Source organism: Artibeus jamaicensis, unplaced genomic scaffold (genome assembly GCF_021234435.1).
Source record: "Artibeus jamaicensis isolate MK-2021 breed Jamaican fruit bat unplaced genomic scaffold, CSHL_Jam_final contig_233, whole genome shotgun sequence".
Taxonomy (NCBI): domain Eukaryota; kingdom Metazoa; phylum Chordata; class Mammalia; order Chiroptera; family Phyllostomidae; genus Artibeus; species Artibeus jamaicensis.
In genome coordinates, this window is record NW_026521486.1 from 20,982,668 (window position 1) to 21,003,133 (window position 20,466).

The window sequence follows — 20,466 nt, forward strand, 5'->3', positions numbered from 1 at the left end:
GTTCGGTGAAGAGAGAGCATTTGAGTGAAGACCTGGAGTCAGGATGGAAGGAGCCAAGAGGACGTCCCAAGCAGAGAGAACACGCAGTGCACAGGCCCCATGGCACAAGTGTGGTGCACACCCCAGGGTGGTAGGAGCAGGGCAAACGGGGGAGGTGGGGCACAGCCCACGCACAGCTTCATGGGCCACAGTGAGGACTTAGTGCGTTCTCTGAGTGGAAAAACGGCAAGCCAGGCAGGGCTTCGGAGCCGAGGAGTGACGTGAGCTGCAGAGTCGCTACAGCAGCTGTGTTGACTATGAACCACAGGGAACAAGGGTGGAAGCTGGGCTCCAGCTAGACAGACATTACAGTAATCTGGTGAGAGAGGATGGGGGCTTGGATCAGGTGGCACAGTGTGGCGGGGCCCTCAATATATTTTGAAGACGGAGCTATGATTTGCCGATGGAATGAATGGAGGCGTGAGAGAAAAAGAGGAATGGACGCTGAGGTTTGGGATCTGAGCAATGACAAGAATGGAAGTGCTGTTTTCTGTAAAAGATGGGAAAGACCAGCACAAGAGGAGATCTGGGAGACAAGGTCAGGAATTTGATTTATGCTGACTCGCCTGCTGGAGCACCGAGGTGGAGTTGAAGCGAGAGATGCAGGCAGGAGGTGGGGATTTCGAAGTCAGTGGTCTATAAATGACCCTGAAGGAGAGCACCCAGTGTGTGCGTGAGAAGAGAAGGGAAAATGTCACGGGGCTGAGCAACGAGTATGTGTGTGCACAGAGGACATAAAAATGAGCAAGAGTTTGCCCTTGCCTTCAAAGAACCGCCAGTTTGTGCCGGAAACAGAGACGCAACAACAAAAAACACAACGTGGTTTGCACATTTTGAGCAGTTCGGATGCAGCACAGAAAACGGAGTGACCGACTCACAGGAAGACATCAGAGAAAAGACAACTCCGGAACAAGGACTAAAGGATGAACAATTTTCCAGGTGGCCCTGAGGGGACCTAACACCGTGCCCTCCCCTGGCCCCTCAGCACCACGCCACCTGTCTGAGCTCACGTTCTGTTGACACAGTCTCAGGACACCAAGGCTGGTCACGCCTGCATCACCCCCTTCCTAAAGCAGCAGCCTTTGCCTCGCGTCCCTCCTGCACCCCCAAACCCGTCGGGCTGGTACTGGAAAAGGGCTCTGAATGCCCAAAGGTTCCAGGTGGTTCTCAAGGCCCTGCAATGAGTCCCCTGGCCTCAGACATGTAAGGGACCAGGACACCACTTTAGAAAGAAAAAGTGTGAGGTATGACCCACCCTTGGACACGAAGGAAAAATATGCAGCAATTTATTCAAGGTTAAAATCTAAAGAATGCAGACAAACGACATACGATTGTATATCATTTTGGTAAACATACAATTATTACTAGTTGGTTTCCAAACAACACAGGGATTGGACAGTTTCCTGCCATTTGAAACCAAGCCACATGTGGGCGCTGAGCATTTACATCAGCCAGGACTCCCGAAAGTAACACCTTCCCACGCTCAGTCCTCTGGCAGTTCTGCACAGCCTCAGGACCGTCTGCTGGACACTCACGGTTGGATCTGGCGGCATCGGCTGCTGCAGCCACCGAATCTGTGGAGACATCCGTGACCAGGATGACCACCGCCTTAGAGGCCCGAGGCCTGGCACCGTGGTCTTCTGAAGTGATGTATCGCACAGCAAAGCCCAAAGCATCCCCTGAGAGTGGAGAACAGACCACACCACGTTAGTCCTGACCGCGGGAAATGGGGTTTCTGAAGCCAGCGAGGCATCCTGTCTCTCCACGGACCCGTGGGCCACCAAAACGGGATGATTCGGAGATTCGGAGACTCGGAGAGGTTCACACACAGGTGGGATCTGGACAAGACCTGAAAGAACAGCTAGGCCCTTACTGTACAGGAAAGGAAACTAAGGCCAAGGCCACTGGTCACTCATGCAGAGAATGAGGACCAGACGCAGCCCCTGCACCCCAGCCCACAGCCCACATTACCGATTTTGCTGGGGCCTCGCTCCTGCTGCATGTAGTCCACGAGGCCCATCAGGTTGGACTTCTCCTGGGCCACATTCCACGGCACGTCGATGGTGGTGATGCTCCCGTACTGCAGCACCGACACCTGCGTGAGCTGAGGCCCTGACGGGAAAAGGGACACAGAAGAGCGCTTTGGAGCGGACAGGGCCCCAGGAAGAGCCCCTGTCCAACCTGCCCTTCGGGCACACCACTCACCTATGTTGGCTTTTGAAATGAAAGCCTTGGCGAAACGCTTCATTTCGTCGAAGTGAGACACCAAAGGGCCGGAGGAGCCGTCCAGGAGGAGGACCACGTCCAAGGGCTGGCTGCAGTCTGCAAGGAGAGCAGGGAGGGGAGCACACGGCCACGGCAGGGCACAGGCCACAGCAGGAGACAGCCGAGTCAAACGGGCGGGCGTGCAGGGTGGCAAGACGGGCCACAGGGGAGGGAGGGGCCCAGGGAGGGGCCAGGACCGGAGGCATGGGGGGGACTCCAGTGCCACGCAAAGGCAACCTAAATGCCTCCGGATGAAAGCAAGAGGCATCTGCTCCCTCAGTAAGAGGAGGTGGCCATCCTTCTAGAATGGAGAGAGATACTGCAGCAACCAGACAGGGAGACGGCAAAGGGAAATGGAGCAGCAGCAAGTCCCCGGAAGATGAGCTGGTGTGTCCTCGGGTCTTATGCGCAGGTGAGTGCTATAAAGCATCCTGTTATAAATGCCTAGAGCTCAGGTTAACACAGTTTGAACACAGCTGTGATCAGAGTGAGGCACTGACTCTGGCCAAAAGGCCATTCGGAGACTGATAAGATGATGCTGTTCTGCTCTGCAGAAATGTCACAAGATTTTAAATAAACCCGGGGCTCTGATTAAAGCAAAAACAAAGAAGCAACAGCACTGATACCGAGTGTGAGAATGAAGAGACCTTAAAAGGAGGCCAGTGACTCTGGGAGGCTCCCAAACACGCCGGATAAGGACGTTCAAGAAGGAGGAACTGACTAGACAGCACTCTCCATTAAGAATTTGAGAAAGCAATAATCACAGCAGCAGTAGCAGTTTTTGAGCACTTGCTGTGTGCTGGAAATTATTCTAAGCATTTTTCAAATAAGTCCTATTATTATCCCCATTTTACAGATGAACTTACCCAAAATTATTAGGAAAAACAAAAAAATTGCCCAAAACTACCCAGTGAGTAAGTGGCAGAGGAGAGATTCAAACCGAGGCAGCCTGGATACAGCTTCCGACGACTTCACCTGTTACCTGTCACCTAGCTTCCCAGCCTTGCCCCCAGGAATGCCAGCCACTCGGAATAACTGTATCCAGCCAGTGTGGTCAAGCAGCTGATAGTCACCGGATTCAGCGGGTCACCTCCCGGGCAGGGGCTGGGACTCGATGGGAGGCGGCTGTGTGATAAACTCCTATCCTTTACCCCGTATCTTGGGTATTGTTTAAATCTGAACAGTAGACGTGCATTACTTTTGAACTGACAAGAAGAGATCCTCCCCACTAGAGGATCGGAGACGCACCTCCCTGCCTGGGAGGCGAGGACACAGGCGCTGGGAAGCAGGATGTGACCGAAGGTGCGGAGCGGGGGGAGCCAGGGTTAGAACCCGGGAGCCGCACCTCTGCCAAGGCCCCCCCCTCCCCCGGCGCCTGTGTGTGGTGCCCACGTACCTGGGGCGGGGGAGAGGGTGGGGATCCGCAGCCCCTCCCCGGAACAGCACCTCTGCAGCACCAGGTCCGGAGCCTCCCTGGGGAGCGTCTCGAAGTCCTGGATGAGGATGGGGGCGTTGGGCCAGCCGATCCTCTCCAGCTCCGGCACGCTGGCGTGAGGGCCCACCCCGATGGGCACCACCTGGATGTCTCCGGGCATCCGCGTGATCACGTCCGAGGCGGGGCTCCCCGTGACCATGTAGACCAGGTTAGGGGCCTGCTCCCGGTCCCCCTGGCTGGCCGAGAAGCTGTGCTCGGACACATACTGCAGGGCCAGCCCCGTGTTGGTGCTGTTGCCACCCTGGTAGCGGATCTCGCGCACCCTCCGCAGGACGTCCCCCTTGGACTGGGTCTCGCTGAAGGTGGCCTCCACGGTCACCGTGTACGAGTACTGCAGCACCGTGATGTGGATGGCATCCTGGCCCACGTCCATCCGCTGGATCACCTCCTCCATGAACTCCTTGCTCCTGTTGAAGTTGGCCTCACCAATTTGGTCCGACCCCTCTAGAACAAACACCACGTCCAGAACCATGGAGTTCCTCTTGGGCCCCAGGGACGAAGGCCCCAGGAGCTCCGGACCCACAGTGATTTGCGCCACGGGTGGGGGCTGTGTAGGTGCCAGGGCTTCGGGAGCGAGGTCACAGAGGTAGCTAATGATCTCATCCCTTCGCTGCTCCAGCTCGTCCACACTGCTGAGCACAAAGGCCTTGTTCTCAGGGGCCTGCTTCTCAATGAGGTGGATCTGCTTGAGGTTCACGTGCGGCCCGATGCCCACTGGGACCACGATGACCTTCTTCTTCTTCAGGCCCTGGACATAACGGGCCAAGTTCCGGGCCAACCTCGGAGGCTCCTGGCTGGCCATCAGGAGCAGGGCCACGCGGGAGGCCTCGGGGCGATCAATCTTGCCGAAGATTTGGAAGAGCGTGTACTTGAGGACCTCGGTGGTGGAGGCCACCGTGCTGCCCGCATACTTCACCTGGCTGGCAATGCGCCGCAGCTCAGAGGGCCGCTTCCGGTCCCGGAGCTGGAGGTAGGCATGGGAGCCCTCGTGGTACTCCACCAGGGCCACGCGGATCCGCTTCTGGGAGATGTGCAGGCGCTCCATCATGCCCACCACGAAGACCTTCAGCACCTCGAACTCGGTCTCGGACAGCTTGGAGGAGCCGTCCAGCAGGAAGACCAGGTCCAGCAGCTTGCTGCAGTGGAAGTCGTGCAGTGGCGGCTCCGGGGTGTCCTCCAGGTACGGGGTGGTAGGGCTGACCGGGACCTCGGTGGGGGGCACCTCTAGGCCTCCGGGGTCCCTGCAGGCCTCACAGGTGAGGTTGACGCCATCACAGTGACTGCAGAGGGAGAGAAACGGAGAGGGTTCTGGAAGAAGCGCCGAGCACATCTCAGCCCTGCTCAGAACCACAGCACGCATTTCCATACACCTGCAGCCTGGTCCACCTCAAACAGAGCTCCCACGGGTCACTCTGCACCCACGTGAGACATCATTTCTTAACATATGTCCCCAAATAGCATTTCCCCTGACTCCGTACACACACACCAAAGGCTTCCCTGGACTCTACAAGCCGAAGCTTTAACCTGTACTAGACCCTGAAAAAGAATCTTTCTTGCTTCTAGGCTATCCAAGCAACCATCAAATGTTGATTTTTTTTTCAACCTACATCTCTAGCAATATAAATATTTAATTACAATCCAAACCTTCTGCCAAGTAACTCCAAAGATAAATACTGCTCTAACATCTGATGCTGACCAGGACTTGAAAATGTCCTACTGAAGATAAATGCTTTACAGTATTTATTATAACCGAACATAAAATGTATGAATTTCTCACTGTGCTTAATACATTGGGTCTTCGGGAAGAGAAGAAAAACTGGACTAAAAACCTTTTTGGAAAGATGAATAAAGATTCAAAATCCCAGCTTTAGCTAGCAGAGCAAAGCACTTGGGAGTAGTAAGCAGAGGTCACCAAGACGTTAGACAGGGGCGAGTCGGTGGCTCACTCATTTGTTCCTCCAGGAGACACATGGGGAGCACCGACCACATGCCAGGAACCAGCCAGGCCCTGCCCCCAACCCCAAGCACCTGCCATGAGTCTTTAGCAGAGCAGCTGCCCCTGACACAGATCCCTACGCTACCAGCCCATATTTCTAGTCCCTTGGGCTCATTTCTCCCTTCACTAGTGTGCCGGAAAGCAGCAGGCTGTGCCCCAGCCCAGCTGAAATCCAGGCCAGGCCCTTCTCTACACGAACTCTTGGCCTTTGAGGCAACTTGCCTTCAGCACCCCCAGGCAGGCCAAGAGGGCAGCAGTGCCCTGAGCCCTGGGAAGTGTGCCCTGTGGCTCGCTTCCCAGGCGACGTTCGAGGCTGCTTTGCAACTCCTGTCCACACCTGTTTGCCTCTGCAGTATGTTCCCTGTGTGCCAGCAGAGGGAGGTGGGGTGACGGCTCAGCGCCCCGTGCCAGCCTGGGAATCGCCCTTTGCTCTCTGCTGTTTCAGCACAGGGAGGGTGGACAGGCAGGGTCTCACTGGGAAGTTCATTCCTACCTCCTCGTGGTCCACACAATTTATTGCCTCAATCTTTATTAACAATGCGTGAGTGACATACTTTCTAGTTTCCTGTGTTTGCTAGCAAACTCACCCCAGGCGGTGCTCACTCGTGTTTATACAGATGGCTGCGGCGGGATCTGACTCTGGCAGCTGTGGCCACAGCCCCTTCCCCAGTGAATTTAAGTTCTCAAGTTTTAAGTTCACGTAAGAAGGGGTATTGGATACATCGACATCCAAGTACATGTTCCTTGCTTAGGAGCAGGACTTCAGAAAGCTCAGGGTTCACACTGGGGGCTCGTCCCCCCTCCCCAAACTCCCCTGTTCCCAGAGGCAATCAGGGGGTCAGGTGAGAGAACCCACTGAGGGGCGCTGAGTGTCTTCCCTCCCCTCTACAAAGCCCTGTCCTGTGACTTTGACTGTGGCCCAAAGGTACCCTGGGGGCTCAGGGCTGTGTCTCACTTTGCTGTCCCGTATCCCCACCTCCAGTAAAAAACAGAAACCCCCCTTTCACAGATGAGTCCCAGACTACATAAGACCTCCAGGAGCGATAAGAGACTTCACTCATCCTTCAGTGACAAGAGGTTAAGAAGCCTAACTGTTCTCTTAGGAGATATTTTCTGGCTGGTGAGGCTCAGCTGACTGAGCGCCAGCCTTCGAACCAAAGGGTCGCTGGTTCCATTCCCAGTCAGGGCACATGCCTGGGTTGCAGCCAGGTCCCCTGTAGGGGCATGTGAGAGGCAACCACACATGGATGTTTCTCTCCCTCTCTTTCTCCCTCCCTTCCCCTTTCTAAATATAAATAAATAAAATCTTTTTTTAAAAAAGAGGTATTTTCTGGAGAAACAACCTAGTCTGTTCTTAAAGAGAGGGAAACAAACTAAACAAAAACTAACTCTCAACTCACACAGTGAGGATGTTTTCCCCAAACCCACCCCTCTGAGCAGGCCCCCAGAGAAGACAGTAAGCCTCATACTTCAAACCACCAGGTTTTACCAAATCTGGCAGTGTTTTGGGTCACTGGGGTTCAAGGTGATTTTCTTTCCAGGGGCTAAACGCCGGCCGGACACCTCACACACCGGGCAGTCCTCCACGTCCACGCAGGTCTGCAGAAGCTCATCCAGGATTTTTCCTGAGTGACAGACCTCTGGTTAGGGCCACAGCTCTCTCTTTCTCCACACGGAAGACTTACTGTCAACGCGAGAGACCTGTCCCAGAAGCCAGCTCTGCCCGCCTCCCCCAAGAGTCACCCTGCACTGAGGGGACAACCGTCATTCTCTGCAAGACCCGATTGGCCCCCTGCAGAACTGGAAGTGGGGGTCACCACCCTCCTTCGCTGTCCCCAAGAGACAATGAAATCTAGTCTCTTTTGAGGGCCTTTTTGTTCCACCAAAGAATGATTTGGTAACTCTATAGTCTGTGCCCCCCACGACAGCAGCCAGTAACCACATGTGGCCAGATTTAAACTTAAATTGGTACTAAATGAAATTGAAAGTTGAGTTCCACAGACACACACAAGCCACACTTCAACAGAACTCCCCCATCACTGCAGCAAGTTCTAGGTGATGAGCCTACGAACAAGCACCAGAAGCATCGTCCGTGAGCTCAAGCTGACAAAAGTCACAGCTGGCCAGGCTTTGACGGAACAACACAGGGAAACAGGACCCAGGGTTATAGGGTCGGGGACAGGGACAGGGCACCCCTGGACCAGGCCGAGACGATGCAGGACAGGAAACTGCCTTTCCTGGCAACGCGCCCCATCCCTGCAGCCCACCCCCACCCAGGGCAGGGGGACGGGGGCTGACCTGGAGGGCAGTGGGCGTGGCAGCCCTCCACACACTGCGCGGGGCAGGCCAGGGGCTCCGGGTGCTGGCAGGTGGTGGGGCAGGCCGGCCCGCAGCTGTTGTAGCGCCACTCGCACTCATACCCGTCCTCCCGCAGGTTCCGCCCCTCGCAGCTCTGGGCTGTGTGGGCGGAAGAAACGAGTGTGACTTGGGGCGCAGGCCCCCTGGGCAACCTGAGGAGCGGGGACTGAGCAGGCCCCATGGAGACGTCAATGCGACAGTGGTGGTGAGGGCACTGTGCAGGGTTTTGGGGGGGAAGGAGGGGTGGGGACGAGCAGGCTGAGGAACTGAGAAACTCCAGGAGCCACCAGTGGCAGAAGCTTCCGGACTCGTACAGCACCTAACCCGGGAACCTACTGGTTCTGAGTCGACGTTCCACGTCAAAACAACCCGCCGCTCACACCCAAGGAAGGAAGCCCCACACAGACGGAGGAGCCGACACCGGTGCCGGCAAACACCACAGTGTCTGATTGAAGATCACGCATTCGCTGCCCTCTTCTCTGCATGGCTGCTCCCCCTGCTCCCTCCTCCAGAGCTTCTCCAGAAGAGGGGTCTCCACGTAGTCACGTCTCTGCTCCCTGCCCCCGTCCCTCCTCACTCACATCAGTGTCTTATCCCCCTCCCGCCCTCTGCCATCTGTCCCCATAGGAGAGCTCTGCCTTCTCTCCAGGAAGATGTCACCCTGCACCCCACTTTAAGGGCTTCAGGTCTAGACGCGTGAGGTTGAGGGGAGATCTTGAGGGAAGATCTTGAGGGACACTGAGACTCACGGCACAGCGTGGCCGTCCTCCAGGTCACCGCCTTGCCGCGCTGGGCACAAAGGTGAGCGTAGGCAGCAATGGTGTCGCAGAAGCAGGCACAGTCCCCAACAGACTCGCAGGAGCAGGTGTCGTAGATGCAAATGTCCAGGAACGGCTCCGGGTCCACCTGCAAGGGAGTCTCAGGGTGGCCTGGGCCCTCTGGCTCTCGGTCTGGGTGGGAGCATTCTGGGGGTCACAGTAGGGAATGGGGGCTCCAAGACACACACTGGTCCCTCTCTTTCCTTGCCTCCGTCCAGCAAGGGGAAAGAGGGAACACATCAGGACACTGAAGTGGCTGCCCTGAGGGGCTATGGAGCTAGTTTGCTGGACGGTAGGACCAGCCTGCACACGAGTGCACCTGGACTCTGACCCCAAATCTACATCACAAGGTGGCCTACCCACCGCCCATGTTCACTCACGGGGCCCACCCCACCCTCCCCGCAAACATGCCACTACACACACACACGGCCTTTTTCAGAGAAGCTGTGAGAAGAATGGACACAGGCACTGCGTGGGTTGCTCTTTGCAAGACCTTGCAACAACCCTAAGTCCCCCGACTTGTCTCGCTGTCTTCACTCTCCCAATTTCTCCACCACCTTCCGCCCCGAGTGCCCTTTGGAGACCTCAGGGACTGAAAACCACTGGACGGACAGGGAGGGAACCGAGATGCAGGGCCAGTCACGCCCACGCTGGCGCTGCTGCACCGAAGTCTGGGCACTTCCTTACCACGGCTGGAGACAGAGACACAAAAACCAGCCACGAAATGAGGCCTCAGAGTCCCTGGAGTTAAACGGGGACTTTTGAGACAAGACCTAGGAGCTAAAGCGTTTTATGGAGGCAGAGGAGACAATACTCAGGTTCGAAGATGTAGTGAGGCAGCAGGAAAGCGAAATTCCTGGCCCTCGTGTTCGAGACAAGATGATTCACGGGGGAAGAGGCCCTAAGACGGAGGCCAGAAGAGAAGCAGATGCCGGAAGAGCTCTGCCCAGCAGAGAAGAAACATGACTCTCAGGCATCGCTTTCCTTACAAGCGGTCCATTACCCTGGCTGTTTCCCAGCCGGAAGACAAGAAAGGGAGTAAAGAGGTGACTGGACACATCACGTCCAAGGCCCCCAGGCAGCGTCCACCATTAGAGGCTCAGCACCCAAGCCGCTGGTCAGCCCTTAGTGCCCTCCTGCCTCTGGTGACCCCCGCAGCCCTCACCAGCTTGTTGCAGTCCTGGAAGATGCTACTGGTAAGGACCCTGCAGGAGGAATCCACCATGGTCTGCTTCATGATGTTGTTGTGGCAGCTGGCAGGGGACGAGTCCAGCGGCACCTGGGTACAGGGGGACAGGGCAACAGAACACAAATAGCCCCAAACAGTCAGCCCAGAAGGATCCAAGGGCCCCTTTTCAGGTCTCTGCCACCACCGCAGGGCACACCGCCCTCCGCCCACCACCCGAGGCCCGCATGGAGACCCGGGCGTACCTTCCTGGTGTCAGCACACTGCGGGCTCACTTTCCAGGAATTTCCGAAGTCCACGGGGTCTTCCTCCACGTGGAGGTTGCTGCCGGTGAAGTCGTTGTTCTGGATGCCGTCGAAATTCCCACAGAGGCCGCACACCCGCTCCTGACGGACACAGGTTGAGAGCGTGAGCACTGCGAACCTCAGGGCAGATTCTGACTCGGGGCCAGAGGGCTCCGGGCAGGCTCATCTGAGGAAGAGGAGGGTGGACAGAGGCCAGGGAGGCAGACCCACTAAGGGACCGGGCAATCAGCAAAGCCTTGCCCTCACAAGGCCTTTTCCCGGCCTTCCTCACTGACCTCATTTTACAGTTAAAGAAAAAAGATCCTTCCCAAAGAGGGGCAGCCTGCCCAAGTCCCGTAGTTGGCCCAGGACAGAAGTGGGAATCGGGCAGCCTGGGCCCTGGGATCTCCAGGGTAAGCCATCATTCTCCCCAGTAAGGCCCGAGCAGAGAGAGGAGCTGGTTCATCGTTACACCAACAAAAGTGGAGGGGTCTGAGGGAAGAACAGTCTAAACCTGCCTTCCTGTGGACAGGGTGCTGGGAGGGTGAGGCCCTCACCTGGAGCACCGCAGCCTGTCCAGAGCAGGCTGGCCAGGATTCTGTGTATACCAAATGCCACCAGGGCTGACCTGATGTCCTATTCGTCTTTGTGTTCACTTATCACAGTGTCAGTATACAAGTCTAACAAGTGATTACTGAGGGAATGGGAACGCTGGCACGAGAACTACAGGAAGAACTGGGAACATTCGTCCTGGGACAGAGGAGGTGCTATGCTCTTCCAACACAGGTGCAGCTCTGGCTTGGAACGGAGAGCTGTGACTTACTCTGTTTTGCTTCGATACGGAGAATTTGGTTTGGTACAATGGGTACAAGTTACTGGAAAAGATGTAGGAACGTGCCCACCATTGGACAAAAGGCCTAACAGCCCCACAGCACAGCCCCTGCCTCCTCCCGACCCTTGTTCACGTCCATTGTCCCCAAGCACCTCCACTCCAGCCACAAATGTCATTGCTCAGACAATCCAAACATGGTCCACCCTGCATTCTTTGCACAGGCCTAAATTCTCTCGTCCAGACACTTGTGTGGCTCCCTCCCTCCCTGCTCCGAAGATTCTGCTCCTACACCCCCTTTCCCGAGACATCAGGAGGGGCAGTGTCTACCCCCTGCTACTGAGGAAGCTGCAGAAGGTCACGACGCCAGGTCGCACACGAGATGGGGAAGGGGCCACAGACCTGGTATGTCTGCTTCAGCACCACGGAGAGGCCCAGGCGTTGGTCCCAGATCACAGAGAGCGCCTTGCCCAGCAGCAGGATGACATAGCGGCCGGACTCCACCACCTCAAAGTTTGTTTCGTCCTTCATGGGCCTCTTCACATTCACCTGAAGGAGGACAACGCGTGAGACCAGAGGGGGGTGTGCAGCTCCCCGCCTGCCCCACGCCCACACCTGCCTCCGTGGCTCTCTAGGACCTCAGGCCTTTTGCTCCATTCCGTAAGAGCTCATCCCTTCAGGGCCAGCACCTGCCTGCATGTTTGTGTGACCGTCTCGCCTGCCACTCTCCAAGAATCCTCTGACTTGGGGACAGCCACAGAGGTGGCAGTAAAACGGTAATGATGAGATTAAAAATACAATGAAACCAACTAAGCAAAGACCACCCATCACTTCACATGAGGAATTTTTTGACACTTGATCATTAAATACACGTGGTCCCATAAACAGGTTTTTTAATGCGGCAATGGTTTTAAGCAACTCCAGGCTATTGAGTTAAAAATGTACCCCTCGCCCTGGCTGATGTGGCTCAGTGGACTGAGTGCCGGCCTGTGAACCAAAGGGTCGCCAGTTCAGTTCCCAATCAAGGCACACGCCTGGCTTGCAGGCCAGGTCCCCAGTGGGAGGCTCGCAAGAAGCAACTACATGTTGATGTTTCTCTCCTTCCTTTTCTCCCTCCCTTCCCCTCTCTCTAAAAATAAATAAATAAAATCTCTTTAAACAATGTATCCCCCTACAAACATGAGCACCGGGCTCTCTCCCCGCCTTCCCCCACCTCACACTCCCCAGAGGTACTGCCGTCAGGAGTCAGAGCTGATGGGGAACAGAGAGGGGAGAAGCTTGGGCTGCAGCAGGAATCACAGGTTTCAGCTGCAGGCATCCAACCTGAGTCCTTGACCGGCCAAGTCATTGCCAGGGCTGAGCCCTCTGAGCCCACTTCAGCGGCTTGACTATCTAACTCATAAATCTGAGGCCGGTGCTGCCACCCCTTTCAAAGGCCCTCCCTTAGCAACGCACAGCAGGCAGAGCCAGTCATCTGTCACGCCTCCTCTTCCACATCACCATTGTCATCTGTCCCGAGTGCAGCTCTCCTGAGATGGAGCTGACGCTGCTGACTCGCAGCTGCCACATGGAGGACACTTCGCCCCCATCCCCTGATGTCAGGGAGGGGTGTCTGCAGAAGGTCAGGATGCGGGCTGAGGCCATGGGACAAAATGAACATACCAGGACGGGTGTGAGCCCAGGTCCTGGGTCTCCCTCGTACTAGTTCAAGTGAGACCAGTGGAACGGAAACTGTGGTCTCGGGACTGCCCGCCACCTCAGCTGCAGAGTCCTGAGCCCCAGTCAGACCCACGAGTCAGAGTCTCAGGCTGGGCCCAGATCAACGTCCTCCACGTCAAAAAAGGTGCCCTCTGAGAACCACGTCAAAAGCCCTGACTACATGGAACGGCAGCTGGTTCCTGCTCTTTGGGGCTCTTTAAAAAAAAGATTTACCTGAAAATACAAAACTCAAAATCCTCAAAACACCGTCCCCTCCCAAAATATACATATTTTATAGGTGTGTATACAATATATGCATACATAATTTTATTTTACACACACTATATACACATACATATAAAAGGGAGAGTCCCCCTGCCCTCCAGCTCCCCGCCAGGAGAGTAAGCCCTGGTTCCACTCCATGGGAATGCAGGCAGTTCCACACCCTCCTCCACACATATCTCTGCACCCGGCTTTACTGCGATGGGGTCACATTATACAAGTGCATCTGTGACCTGTTCTTACAGAACGTGTCACAGTCAGACAATATAGCGCCACCTCCTGGTCACTCACAGCAGCACAGTATTCCATTCACACAGGTTCTAAACAGAAGAACAAAGGGGGCCTGAGAGGGAAGAGACTGGGCTGGTACTCACCTCCCCATCAAACAGTTCAATCTCTCCTCCTTCCACCAGGATGGTGACCCGCTTCTTGCATTTCACTGAGGGGTAGCTGCATCCCTCGTTCCCCACCAGGATCCGGAAGGTCCCAGGGTTATTGCCGCAGTAATCCTGGGGAAAAGAGGTGCCCGGAGACAAATATTATTCCCACCGCCTCTCCCCAGATCAGAAGCTCTGGTGTGGATGGTAGAGACTTGGCTGGTTGCTGCTGCTCTCTCCCAGCATGCTCTGCACATGGCAGCCTGGTGGGGCTGCTCAGTCCCAGCATGCTCTGCACGCGGCCGGTCAGAGCCCTGCTGGTTCTGCCCCACTCCCAGCATGCTGGGCAGGCAGGCATGCTCAGTTACCCTCACCGCCTGACTCTCAGGGCCCTGAGTCTCTGGGGCTGAGGCTCCTACAGGTTTGTGGCCATTCCTACAAACCACACCAACTGCCCCCCAACCAACCTCCTCCCAAGAATGGAGACAGAGAGACCACATTTGTTTAAAGCTTCGTAGAGTCAACCTATCTCATCCCTCATGAGAAAAGGCCCCATACCTCCTTGCTTACTCACTACAGCGTCAACCAGCAAGAGAAATGTACGGGAATCCACACAATGGGACAGGAAGGCAGAGGGGCCCATGCCTTCACTCACCAGCTCAGCTAGGATTTCCAGGGTTCTTTCTCATCCTGCCCAGCAGTGTGACTTTTCTGTGCCCCCACCCACTTCCTGTCCATTCTGAACCGCACCAGGTTAGAAAAGAAAATGTGGAGAATGTAATAGAATCATAAGGCAGAAAGCAAACTCCAGGGGCCATTTCTGCCATCTCCCTGTCCAGGGCACTGCATGAGGCTGTGTGGGTTATTCACTGCACAAGGGTGAAGACGGGGAGGTGAGCACCGCCTGAAATCCAGCCTTACTCCCCTCCCCACGGTGCATCGTGACTGAGGAGGCCATGTCTTCCAGAAGGAATGGATGCCTTTCTCTCATTCTGTTTTGGTGCTAATTTGGGATGATGGTAGCCTTGCCCCACAACAATCCCAGTCAAGAAATGAGCTTCTGTCCTATTTTTATAAGTCTCCATCCAGGTAACCTAAAGGAAGATGGGCAATCACTGTGAAGTTCAAACTCAGACCTCTTCAGGCACCTCTTTCAGAGGCTGGACGTCACTCCAACCCCAGAGTTGTTTCTATGGACAGAGCAACAGACCTGGCCTGGAAACCCCAGAATGCAGCCAGCACCGCCCACCCCCTCCTGAGGACAGACAGCACCGCCCTCCCTCCACTCACCTGCGCCAGGACGTACTGGCACTCCCCGGGGAACATGTACTTGAGCCCGTCGAAGGTGATGTAGTGGGCCATGCCAAGCGTGGAGCACGTGGCGTCACACACGTGGTCCGTGCAGTTCCACTTCCGGTCCCGACAGACGCTGGGAACAGTAACGGCAAGGATGGCGGACGTGAAGGGTGGGCGTTGTGGAATGAGGAGGACGCGGAGGAACAAAGAATGTTGCGGGTGCCGCCCAACCTTCCAGGAAGTCTCCGGAAGTGGAGGATCTACAGCCTCAGTGGGGGTGAGGGGGTGGGGCCGCAGTCATCCACTGACACATTTTTAAAGCGAAGCCCAGGAGAAGGGAGGGAAGTCATGCTTTCCCCCATTACAAGAGGGAAACTGAGGCAAAGGGCATGGGTGGTCCAGGCAGGCAAGAGAAGAGAGCTGGATCCGCTGTAGACCACCTGCTGTGGGTCGGCCAAGGCCCCGCCTCCCTGGGAGTTGCCTGAGAGCAGAGCCAGGGTCTCCCAGGAAACAGACGCTGAGGATGCAGACCATCTGAGACTAAAGGGGAAAACGGGAAACGAGACAGCACAGCAGAACGTTCTGAGTCGGGGAATTGTGATCAACCGTGAGCTTCTGCCAGGAGAAGTTTTGTGCGCAAGTAGTTATATGCTTAAATCTACAGGGATTTGCCTTCTGCCACATCCCACCACCCAGTAAACAGAACTGACACGAGGAAGCCCCCTCTGTGCGTCTGAGGAGGTTAGCTCAGACCTCAGGCCCAAGAGACAGCTCAGTGCCCACCTTCCTGCCTCCTTCCACATGGGACTTTCTGTAAAGCTGTGCAGGGCCCCAGCATCATAAGCACAGTAAGTGAGCAGAGCAAAGGGTGATATGAAGGCCGACCAAGGAGAAGGGAAAGAAAAAACAGCCACCCACACAGGGTCCCTTTTTAAACCAAGCCATTACAGCCACACTGGCAATGTGCTTCAGGGGCAACATAAGGCAAGAGAAGGACCCTCCAAACCCCACACCCTTTGGAAGCTTGATCCATGTGCAATGTCTAATACAGACCAAGATCCTTATCTTCCCCAGGCCCCGCCTCTCTGAACAGAATCACTAACCTCTTGTAGAGTTTATACAGGTGAGTACAGGGGACAATAAAGATTCTCTCCATTTTACAGAGAGAAACACAGAGGCACGAAAAAAGAAGAAGAGTAACCACATGGCCTCAGGATGCTGGAGGCAACTGCCAGAGGTCCTTGGCTGTGTCTCCACCCACAGCATCTTGACCTTCATCCCCACCTCTGCCAACTCCACCCACAATGGCCCAGTCCCTGCGGAAGCCTCTCCCAGGGCCTCACCAAGTGTTGCAGTTAATCTTCACCGTCTCTCCAGGGGCATACTCTTTGCCCTGATGGAAGCAGGGACACCTTTCCAGGGCCACACACCGATTTTCATGCCGGACCTAAAGGAAAGCAATCAAAAAGTCTTGGGTGACCTGGACTCGAGTGACCTGGAGCCCTGCTGGGAAGGCAGCCTCAGCCAGAGGCCTAGCCACACAACCCATGGCCAGGCTAGGGCTTGGTGGACATGGTACCCATTTACACAGATCCTCCCCGGCTCAGCTGAGGACACTATGACCACCTTCTGCCCTCGTTCCCTGCTGGAACCTCGTGACCTGGAACCTGAACATAGACTCTTTGGTAACATGTGTCATGACACCTTGAGATGCAAGTATCCTAGGCGCAGTAATCGCATGCAGAGAATTTCTCCAAAGGAAAAAGAGTTACTGTGGACAAAGATTAATATAAAATTATTTATCATTGCAAAAAAATGGGAGCCACCAAGTGTTCAACAATAGAGAAATGATTAACTCTGTTCAGGACTCACCAGGTGATGGAGTCCCCTGGAGCTATTAGAGTGGCCCTTCGGGGCAATCATAAAAGATGTGAGAAATATTTATGCTGTTAATTTTTAAAACAGGGGAGAAAAAATGTATATACATATGGTCCCAATTATGAAAATATATATACATATTTCAAAAAAAGACAAAGGAAATATAGAAGTTGCCTCCAGATGGTGAGCTAGGATAGGGGAATTTTATTTTCTTTTTTGGTTTTAAACTTTTTTCCCCAATGTTCTTTAATGAGCATCTACTATGTTTATATTTGAAGAAAATGAACAATATATTTTTAAAAATGAATGAATTAAATTATTAATGCACTTAATACCCTGGAGGTGGAAAATAAATGCTGGTCATGGGCAGAGATGCACCCAAACCAGAGTATGAGTCTCCTTCCAGCCCCACCTGCACCCTCCTCACCCAGTGCCCTGAGATTCTGACACACCCTCCCTGGGATGGGGGGGGGCGCTCCACGTCCCGGCCCTCCCCACACAAAGAAGTTACTACATGAGCATGTTACACTCCTCGGGTCTGTTGGGGGTGGGAGGGCAGAGACCTAAGACCATCTGGCCCAAGTGGGCTCGGGGAGAGCTGGCCACACCCACTCTGACCCAACACGTCGTAGATCTGCTTCTGTCCCAGCCGCAGGAAGCAGTCGTGGGTGTCCGTGCTGACACGGCCTACCCCTGGGAGATCTAAAAGAGCCCTGGGTCACCCTCAAGAGAAGGGACCATGGCACTTTGGTTCTAGAGCCACCTGAGGGATGAGAAATTCCTAGTCTGGATGGCTCAGGATCCAGTGATTTGGTCACGCCCCAGACAAGCCTGAGTTCCCAGGGCTTGAAATGAGACAAAGCCCTGGCAAGGTGATCTTGGGCTAGACAAAGGGCTTTCATGTCCAGGATCAGAGGCTAAAGTCGTGTGTGTGTGTGTGTGTGTGTGTGTGTGTGTGTGTCGGGAGGGGATTCACCTTCCCCCAGCCTCAGTTGGTCTCCTGAGTCCTTAGAGCCAAAGCGAAGGGGCAAGATAGGGGCCAGGAGGAAGCAGGGATGGGCCAAGGGTGAGGAAGGTACAAATCAACCACATTATTGGTAGCTCTTACCACCTAGGACCACTGTTCTTAGAAGACAATGAGCTGAGGTGCCTGATAGGGAAGATGGCAGCTTGGTAGGATAACGGGGGAATGAAAAAATGTCTGTCTGCCAGTCTTCATAGGCCGTCACAATTAGGGTTCATTCCCACATCCCCTCAAACTTTGTCAGCTCTGACTGAAGACTGAGGCCTGCCACCTACTGGCTACTCTAAGAATAACATAAATATACATCTACTGGGTAACACCAGCCCTCACCCAGCCTACTGTTAATGGAGACCCAAAATAAGCCTTATATTGGAAACATTATGTAAGAAAAAAGTGATTAGGGGTGGATTCCAGGGAACAGAGTCCTGGCCTCACCTCACCTCGGCAGAACACGTGCTGTCCCTTCGCCTACAGCAGGCTGGGTTGAGGGCTCCCAGGCCTCTTGGTCTGCATATGGGTTGTTTTTGCCCCTCTTCGAGACAGCTAACTCACTGACAAAACGTCCCAGGCACCAGGGTCTAGGCGGCCCCTCCCCCCTGCCCAGGGCTGAGTCTGGGGCAGCCAGCCAGCCCTGCTCCAGTGGACAGAAAACTCAAATCCCAGCTTGGCCATGAGATTATGCGGCTAATTCCTCAGTGCTCCTCTCTGCCCTGACTTATTTTTATAAAAAGAGATTATGAATTGGTGGATTACAATATTAAAGTAGGACTGTATGATTTTTACATATATACATGAAATCTAAAAAACAAAACAAATTTTAAAAAACAAAACAGACTCATAGACGCAAAGAACAATCTAATTGTTGCCAGAGGGAAAGTGTTGAAAAAAGGGATTTAAAAAAAGGTAAAGAGAAATAAGAGTACAAATTTCCACTTATAAAATAAATAAGTCATGGGCTAATAATGTACAGCGTAGGGAATATAGTCAATAATATCATAATAACCTTGTACATGACAGATGGCCCCTAGATTTATCATGGTGATCCCTTTGCTAGGTGTACAGAAATTGAAAAAGTAGGTTGTATACCTGAAATAACTAATATAATGTCGACTATATTTTAATAAAAGGACCTTTTGCATGAGGACTACTGGAAAGACACCAGAGGCATGGGAATAGAACCGTAAGTCCAAGCTGGGGGGAGGGGAGGGCTGGGGAGACAAAGCATAACCTTAAAAGGAGAGGACAGGTTTCTGGGTCACACCTCAGCAGGAGGCTCCCCACTTGGGAGGGAAGATCAAATAACGCCAGCCCAGCACAACCACCCAGGGAGTGCTGAAGCATTGCAGAAGTTCGTGGGGATAGAAAGATACAGGCCCAGTGCAGGGGATGAACAGGACCTAGACACAGGGTAGGTCAGTCAGTATAGCTGTCCCCAAGTGGATTTCGTGACAAGTTCCTTAGACTTCATGTTTAAAATGGGGAGAACCATCGCTGTCTGGGGTTTGTCCCTTTGGGACATCAAAAGGATAAGTTGACAAATGTCCTTCAAAGACTGCAGAATAGGCAGAAATAGTTGCCATTACTATTCATCACATCATGACATCTTTAGTAAGAATGGCCCACACTGCGAGCATGATCCCAGGTCTTGACCAGCTCCCAAAAACTTATGAAGTAGAAACAAAAATGGTTCTGTTACACATCTCTGAAAAGGCCCCATCTCCTCCTCATTCCCATACACGAACACCCTACTCCAAAATCTTTTTTGCCTTCCCACTGCCCTTTATTCATTCTCCCACCCCATCAATACTTCCAGCTCAATGCAGCTGATTTCAATGATATGTTTGCTAGGAAGAAAAAAACAAATCTGATGAAATAATTCACACTAAGGTGTGAATGACTTCCCATGAGGATTTATAACATTGTGAGCTTTTTTAAAGCTGTTGCTTGTTAACCAAAATGAATTTATGCTTATTACATTTCAAGAAGCCTGATTAGCTGATAAATTATAGGGAGTGTAATAGATACTTTTAAGACAGGAGGGCTTTCTTGGAACTTTTTAAACGATACTGCACGGGATTTACCATGCCCACGTGTTGAAGCCCACTCTGGACAGGCCCCTGAGCCCAAGCTCTATATTTCCAAAACAGTGCCAAAGTCATTCCACTCTTCTTGCTGAGAAAACTGAGCATCAGAGAATTAGGGAAAGGAACACACCTCCCAGTTGCCAACAGGTTTCCTCATACCAGCAGAACTGGGTATCAGTTTGGAAATGTAATCACTAGATGTTAAAAGGTAAGTGTGAATCTCCAAGAAAAAAAGGTACATCTTCTCCAGAGCACCTGGTAGCCCAGCGTCTGAAGGATCTGGTCTGGGAATCGGGAGACCAGAATTTCCACTCTGTAAGTATGTGTCCTTCAATGGTTCTGTCTCCTCTCTTTCTTCAGTCTCCTACTGTGGGATAGGAGGGGTTGAAATTCCGGGTTGAGGGGGCTCCTTTTCGCTCTGGCCCTCAATGGTGCTTCTAAAAAGGATTCCATCTGTGGCTAGAATGACTGAGCAGTGGGCAGTAGGTTGTGCTTTGCTGCCACCTCGTGATGGAATCCAGGAATATTCTAACTTAAAGGCAATTACTGTAGTTTGC

The 20,466-nt window shown here is 53.7% G+C and overlaps 1 protein-coding gene across 2 annotated transcripts in view; it reads right to left on the bottom strand.

Moving 5' to 3' along the window:
* Positions 1–20,466, bottom strand: part of VWF (von Willebrand factor) — a 121,405-nt gene that overhangs the window by 41,589 nt on the left and 59,350 nt on the right. For both annotated transcript variants that reach the window (XM_037160260.2, XM_053661732.1), the window contains exons 19-31: positions 16,267–16,370; positions 14,918–15,056; positions 13,625–13,759; positions 11,673–11,819; positions 10,403–10,543; positions 10,137–10,250; positions 8,903–9,059; positions 8,094–8,252; positions 7,285–7,420; positions 3,701–5,079; positions 2,245–2,361; positions 2,011–2,151; positions 1,575–1,718 (exon numbers count right to left, since the gene is read on the bottom strand). In XM_037160260.2, the coding sequence (XP_037016155.2) occupies positions 1,575–1,718; positions 2,011–2,151; positions 2,245–2,361; positions 3,701–5,079; positions 7,285–7,420; positions 8,094–8,252; positions 8,903–9,059; positions 10,137–10,250; positions 10,403–10,543; positions 11,673–11,819; positions 13,625–13,759; positions 14,918–15,056; positions 16,267–16,370 (3,013 nt within the window). The remainder of the gene's footprint in view (positions 1–1,574; positions 1,719–2,010; positions 2,152–2,244; positions 2,362–3,700; positions 5,080–7,284; positions 7,421–8,093; positions 8,253–8,902; positions 9,060–10,136; positions 10,251–10,402; positions 10,544–11,672; positions 11,820–13,624; positions 13,760–14,917; positions 15,057–16,266; positions 16,371–20,466) is intronic.